The sequence below is a fragment of the Prorops nasuta genome, unplaced genomic scaffold, assembly GCF_024137725.1.
Source record: "Prorops nasuta isolate Cenicafe-Biocafe unplaced genomic scaffold, Cenicafe_Pnas_1.2 PNAS00018, whole genome shotgun sequence".
In the NCBI taxonomy this organism is placed as follows: Eukaryota; Metazoa; Arthropoda; class Insecta; order Hymenoptera; family Bethylidae; genus Prorops; species Prorops nasuta.
Genome location: NW_027116815.1, coordinates 3681178 through 3688284, shown reverse-complemented (window position 1 = coordinate 3688284; position 7107 = coordinate 3681178). Strand labels below are relative to the sequence as shown.

Below are 7107 nucleotides of genomic sequence, written 5' to 3'. Positions count from 1 at the left end.
CATTGCTGATCATTGTTAATCGTCGAAGGACGGAGTGTCGGTGCCGTCGTAAGAGAAAAATTGAAACTGATCTTCCATCTGCAAAGAAGTCAAATTGGAAACGGAACACCATGATTGAAGTGAGCTGCTGGTCAAACATTAAAAGAGAGATGTACAAGGGTTGTTCTGCTCTGCTCTGTCCCTTCCACAAACTCAAAACGGCTTCATCCACCGTTCGAATATATCAATGAAACGTCTAAAACGGTGGTTGCGCCTTCTTGGGGTCGTTGTAGAGATCTCTCCTCATCTCTTATCTCAACATGTAAACACATCGACATTACCGACATACCGATCGAAGTATTTCTGTTTTACCCCAACTCTAGTTGGCATGATTCGACCAAAATATCTTACGGTTAGAATTGAGGAAATAGTCTTCTGAATATCCACTCTCAGGACGAACATTATATTTTCTTTCAAGAATACATTTTTTTTATCAATAGATAAGTGTCTCTATTCTACCGTCATATCCTAAATGTTAGTATCCAATATTCATTGATCTTATCATAGGTACTTTTCGGGATAAACCCTTTCCTCGTTTATACACCTTTGCTGAATTATCGACGCAACTGGATGTTGGTAAAACAGTGGACTCTCCTGTCCACGCGAGATAACAACGGACATAAAACTCTTAGAACGTACACGCACGCATACATGTACACAGAGCAATTTTATTTGAAGAAATGATTCAACGCGAGAACGAGACGTAATAAAATTGCTCGTGTGGATTTTTACGTAGCATTAACAGGATTTTACGCTGTTAGGAGAGGCCTTTGAAATCGTCTTAAGCCTGGCCGTTCCATAAATAAAACAATATCGGCAAGAGATTAAGTTTATTTCGGTAAGCACAGATTGCAAGTAGCGATTTCGCAAACACGGAATCCTTGCAAGTCAGAGAAAGATCCGGTGTACAGTAACTGATATAAATTCTTACGAGTCCCATAAAAGTTGGTCGAATCAATTTCCAAAATAGCTTTATCGAGAATGGCCAGGCTTTAGGCTTATAAGGAGAAATTTATCGATTTTGCGGAAAGCTTACTCGACGATTCGATTCGGTGCCGCAGCGAGACGAGAAAGCTTTTGGCGTATTTTGTACGCATCCTACAGAAATCCGGTATGACTCCTTTACCCTTTCCCGCCTCGGCCTGACAAGGTTACCGTAAGTTGCGTCGAAAGCACGTAGCAACGCAGGTATTATACACGCGCAGCAGCAGCAGCAGCAGCAGCGGCAACGTGAATTCGAGGAGAAATATAGCGCTTCCTCGACACCTGAACATGTAAATTTATGCTCGACGCGGAGGTATGGCTTATCGCTGCGGTAAGGCCCCCAGTCTTCCAATCACATAATTTTCACCAACTACCAGTTTCGGATCCAGCTCCTCGCGACTAATGCACCGAGCTCGAAAAAAACACAAGCTGCGAATCGCACGAGGATCTAGCCTCGAAGCAGTATGGTATACACGCGGGTTTCCGCATCGGTTGTCCTGCAAGAAAAAAAAAAAGAAAATTATAAGATTGTCGAGAGAGAATTGAGAAAACTGACGTTGGGTGGCGGCGCCACGAGTTTTCTATTTAAAGAGTTGGAAAAGAGTATAAATGGTATATAGGAGAGAACGAATGATTTATGGGAAATCTGGCTGTGCAGCGGAGTATTTTTTATTGGCGTATTCGGGCTATGCAAAGGGGAATTTTGGGGTGGCACGCTTCGAAGGAAGTCACAGGCCGCTGCAGGCGATTTAATCGCGCACGGCGCGTTGTTCCTCATTAAGGCGGCGAGAAACACACAGCGAGGCATTTAAGACGCAATTATAATTACACGTTGAGCCATTGTAGCCATGCATTAGCCGGGCGTAAGAAAACATCCCGGGCTCCCCGGGTATTAAACGCGACGCGACGCGACGCGACGTTTGCTTTATGCTGAAATTTTGCTCGATGTGCAAAAGCTGCTGCTCCGCCATATTCAATAGCGTCTCCGTATAATTACACGAGCGGTAACGATCAGTTTGCCTTAGCTTCCCGTCGCAAATCCATTTTGTACGAGGGATTGCGAAATTTATAGGCTTTTCCCGAGGCGCTCGGCGGAGGAAACTTTCGGGGCAAATGCTGAGAAATGGTGAAAAGGTCGAAGGGTTCGACGACTTTCTCCTTAGTATAGGTATATGAGTATACACATACGTATAAATATAAATTATTTAAAACTGGGCCGCAATTAAGGCTGACGGGACCGGAAACGATAATTCAGCGGAGATCGTTCTGCATTTATTCGGACGCGATGAGGAGAGCTCGCGCGTAGGAAGGAAGAAAGGTAGGGTGGTGCTGGCAAGAGTGGAGGAGCAGAGGAGGGCACACAACGCCGCCGCGAAGTAGAGGAAGCAGCCAGCGGCCACCGCTGCTCCGGCTGAAATGTACGTACACAGTGTTGTGCACCGTGTACAAGGGGGGAGAAAGGAAGTGCGTGAAGGGAAAGAAGAGACGCGAAATGATTGGCGTAGCGTGTCGTTACTCACCGTGACACCCTGCGCGCGCACGCTCTTATTTCGTAAATTTTTGCATCCGGCGCATTGTGAGCCGAGGAAACGACGAAAACTATACCGCCCGGGATACGCCGGACCCCCGAATTACCTGCGGAAGTCCACTCGGTGAAATCGCCAATTCCCCGACGAATTCCAACGAGCCTTCGCCGACCATTCTTTCCCGTATTACCGCTCGATAAGCCGAGCGTGAATGCTCCACTTTCACGGGCTGCATCCTCTCCAATCTTCCATAGGCATTTTTCTATTTGGCCCTGAAAACGGCAAATCTCTCGAGTGTCAGGGTGCCATGCGTTAAGCTATACACTCTCTACTTTATATACGATGTTGCACTTGTCGTAGAATTCAAGACTGTTTCCTCTTGCAATTAATTGCTCGATCCACTCGAATCTGATTATTCATCTCAAACTCGCCACGTCTGTGTCCGCAAGAGAATCTCTTACCGGTTCGATCTTTCGCCATATTGCTGATGACCTTTCGTTGCAGCGTACTGAAAAGGAAGATTTAAGGTTAGGTTCCAGACTGTACAAGATACACGTGAACGTATAATATGCAAGAGTTAATTTTTATCATCGCATAATTCAGTTCCGTTGGGCAGGACAAGTTCGTATGGCGCGTACTGCTTGACAAGCGAATGTTCCGGGACCACGAGCATGCTGCACTTCCGGGCCAAATACGCAGTTCTGCATGACACCGAGTCTCATTTAAAAAACATTACGATGGAGAAAAATCGAGGGGTTCGGTAAAGAGGGGATATTATACACCAGGAAGAATGAATATTCATGCGCGGAGAGACTCGGTTTGATTCCCTTTTCATCAAATCCCCTTATTTGTGCCGAAAGTACCGAAAATTTCCAAGGATTTACGCGCGCGGGATACAGCAGAAGGTCTACCGTAGCGCCACTCTCGATCGTCCAATCAGCCGCCAGCCTCCTTCCCCGTGACGTCATTAATAAATTTCTTTTTAATGGCCGCGCGTTCTCTCACGCATGATCGATGGTCGATGCTGCGAATGATAAATTTTCACGGATCTCGTTCAGCTGCGCGAAAGGTTCGTTCGTTGGGACAGAGAGGACGTTTTCCTGGCCACTTGAGCATATATTCATCCATTAGATCTATCGGAAAAATACTGGAATCCATCCGTGGAAAAAGCTGAAGAAGGAAACATTAAGGTAATCTTGTTCTGCGTCGCTTAACGTGGAACGCAACTGTTATTAATTGACATCAGGGGTCGAGGTCACGCGACGAACAATTCTATTAGCACCATTGATCTACTCACGGTCCACTGACTAGCTGACTTCCGATTCGTTGCCGATAGGTTAGCATCCAATGGGACTTTCGCTCTCTTCAGTCGTCATCATTGTGCCGTGAAGATTTACGATTACACCAGGACAACTTCGAGTGAGCTGTTCACGGCTTCTCTCCTCTGTTCAATCCCATTTTCAACACATGTCCAAATGCTTTCGACAATTATGCGACTTTTTTATGAAAATCCAATCCTCCCCGTGCCAAATGTCACAATAGTTCCTGCCAAGTGAAAAAAAGAACAACATTCAAAGCCCCATACATCGCTATGATTAATATATATTTATTTGGCTTTGGATACGAGAAGAATAAATCTTACCTTTAATTGAATTCATTCGATTGGCCCCATCGCCCATCCTCCCATGCGATTCTTTTTTCCTGTTATTCTGTCATTCCATTGAATGAAAGAGAGAGAGAGAGAGGAGAAGATTCATCGATCATTTCCGAGTGAGACTCGAGCGCTTCCATCAAGAGTTTCCTCGCTTCGCTGGCAGGTGGCGCCAAAGTCTCGTCGCTAGCTTTGCGATTGGACGATCCCCTTATAACTCGTAGAACGAATAACGCATAACGTTAACGGACGTAATTCGAAAGATGGAAGGTAGAGTGGAGGAAGATTGTTCGGAGACATTTCAAAGTGTCGCCGAAAGAGAATGGTAATGTTATTTACTGTTAATTACTCACTTTGTCAATTTTATTGCTTCGGGATATTCTGGTGATTCGATTTACAGAAAGAAAGAGACGAATAATTCCGTAGCTTTCGAGTAACTCGAATGACGACGAATTTCTCGGCAAGTGTAATTCCCACTGGATCTTTACCAGCTGTAATTATAAAAGTTTTATTAGGATTTTAATTTATTCCACCCTCGCAAAATTCCGTATACCTCGGGCGAAGCTTATCGAGTTATGGAAAAGGGGGAAAAAAAGCTTTGTAATCCAGCTTAGAGAGCGGCCTAATTATACACATATATATTGTATGCATGTCGAGTGATTCACCTATAGGAGTCTCACGGCACAGCTGAAAAGAGGCCAAAGGGGCAGAAAAATGCCTAAACATGCGTCATCCTGAAACGATGAAATATAATGCTCTTATATCGACCGTTCGATCTGCTAAAACCTGCACTCACGGGAATTTCATAAAAGGCAAAATCATATTTATACGCATAAAACGTGAGCTATGAAAGCAAAAAAGACGCAAGAAGCTAAGTCAGCGGGAATCGTGATACTTGCTCCGATGGCCTATATTAAAATCTGACAATTGCGAGAGGATGATTCAGAAAAGTTTCGAGTGACTTTCACTGATCATGATAATGCTTTATGTGGACGACGACGATGTTTCTCGGAACTAACACCTCTCGATAAGGCATGAGAGCGTAGAATTTCAAGAGCGATTACGGGACATCGTCATTGCGGAAGAATATAGCATAATAATTGCTGAATAATATAATAGCCGAACGGTAATGGGACTCTGGCAGAAAATACAATATGATGTTTATCCGGCATAAACGTTAAATCGTCTCGTTTCCTGGAAACTTGAAATGCTCCCGAGCGTACGTGTGAGGACGCCAGTTTGTAATCTCGATTATAATGGATCTCTGTCGAATCGACTTACTCACCTACGAGGAATTTTTGATAGAATGCGCTCGGCAAATTTGTAGACCACATTCTTCCCACGTCTAATACTCTGGCTCCCTTCCTATGATTAATTTATATACGAGAGGAGTGAAAAGGTTGCTGCAGCCACACGAGGGAAGAAGAAAAATCGACTGGTTAACGCGCTCTTCAGCGTCTTTCAGAAAAATATCTACGGCCAGGCTTCGAATTTACATGAGAAGAGAAGCAACCTGATTGGACCCACGTTTATCGAAGAAATTTCATAAGGACGCAGCAATTAATAACCAAAATCATAGTCTCCCATTGTACCTATTACCTACATATATCCTCGTTTCTCGCTCATATAGTCACTAATATAAACACAGAGAATATTATTTGACTATCGAGGTGGATAGCGAAGATATTGTGCAGGAAGAGTGGGAAACGGTCGATTACCATTGCGTATCGGCGACCTCGACTTTTTGCGTTTGTAGCGACGAGCAGTCTAGCGAGTTCCAAGTAGGAGTCGCGCGAGACCTATTAGCTATTCATGAATCATGGAACAGTTCTAATCGCGCTGTTGTCTGATTATCTATAGCGAGAATCGCGCTAACCAGGTAGCGTTCTCCCTTATCTCGAGTGCATACCTACCGCAAAATCGCAAGAAAGCCAAGGTCACCGGATTCTATGACTTTTCTTTCCGGTTAATCCTATACCCCAGAGATAAACAATTATATCAAGGCTGATAACAGCGCCACGAGGCGATTATTATTAGCTTTGATAAACGGTCAGTATCATATCGATATTATATTTATAGAATATATATACGATAATTCCAATGATGGTATATCGTTTATAATATTAATTATACGATGAGTTGAGAGATGCAGGAAAGTTTGAAGATCCAGCGCAATGGAGCTTACCGACGCTATGCTGAGATCTCTCCGGAGAGAGAAGAGGGCCTGATAGACGGAACTCGCTTGAACGAGAGATGGAATGGGTCGTAGGTCGTTGAAAAATGGCCCTTGAGCCGCGTCTATATGGCGCTATATATGCGCAGCTTACGCTCGCTTATTTTCCTCTCGAGTGACCGCGAATGAAACGTCGTAATGGCTTGGTGGAGAGGATGCTGCCCGATACTATAAGCCCTTGAGATTATTTTTCCCAAGTTGTACACAATGTACGAAGCCTGGCGTGCGACGACGATGATGAATGACCAAGCGGTGGCTCATTAGACCCTGCGCTCGTCTCGACGTGCCGCTCGCGTTTCTACCCAGAAGAGAACGCGAGTGGCCAAGTATTAGGGGACAAAACTGGACTAGGAGTGATTTTCGGCTGGTCCGATTAATTGTCACGCGGGGAATCAAGTTCCTCGGTGTCTTCTCGAAGAAGAAGGCCTCGAGGAGCCCCTATCGCGTCTTGCGTTACGATAAAGATACGCCAAGGACTCGACGAGAAACGTTTGCAAGTTGATACGTCAGTGCGGGTACCCCGATCCTTATTTCCACTCTTTTCCTTTGGCAAACGTGCGGGTGCTCGAAGGATCTTCCGAGTCTCTGTCTTCCAAGGCGGATCCTTCGCACTCGGCATGGACAAGGATAGAGGTTGACGCGCGCTCTGTACTATACAATTTTGCCTTTCCTCG

The 7107-nt window shown here is 44.9% G+C and overlaps 1 protein-coding gene and 1 long non-coding RNA gene across 2 annotated transcripts; one reads left to right on the top strand and one right to left on the bottom strand.

Annotated features, from left to right (window-relative positions):
* Positions 1–390: 390 nt before the first annotated feature.
* Positions 391–3988, bottom strand: LOC136780006 (uncharacterized). The gene is made up of 4 exons (XM_066738018.1): positions 3847–3988; positions 2882–3057; positions 2659–2821; positions 391–1520 (listed from the first exon to the last, which is right to left on the bottom strand). Exons 3-4 carry the CDS (start codon positions 2782–2784, stop codon positions 1344–1346), a joined length of 303 nt encoding a protein of 100 aa, XP_066594115.1. The 5' UTR covers positions 2785–2821; positions 2882–3057; positions 3847–3988; the 3' UTR covers positions 391–1343.
* Positions 3554–4202, top strand: LOC136780007 (uncharacterized). The gene is made up of 2 exons (XR_010823696.1): positions 3554–3739; positions 3886–4202. It is a non-coding gene; the product is annotated as an uncharacterized lncRNA (long non-coding RNA).
* Positions 4203–7107: the final 2905 nt, after the last annotated feature.

Coding starts and splice junctions, on each gene's coding strand:
- LOC136780006 (XM_066738018.1), bottom strand. CDS start 2,784: ATGCAGCCCGTGAAAGTGGAGCATTCACGCTCGGCTTATCGAGCGGTA. Junction 1,521..2,658: donor CACCGAGTGGACTTCCGCAG/GTAATTCGGGGG, acceptor TTTTTCTTGCAG/GACAACCGATGCGGAAACCC.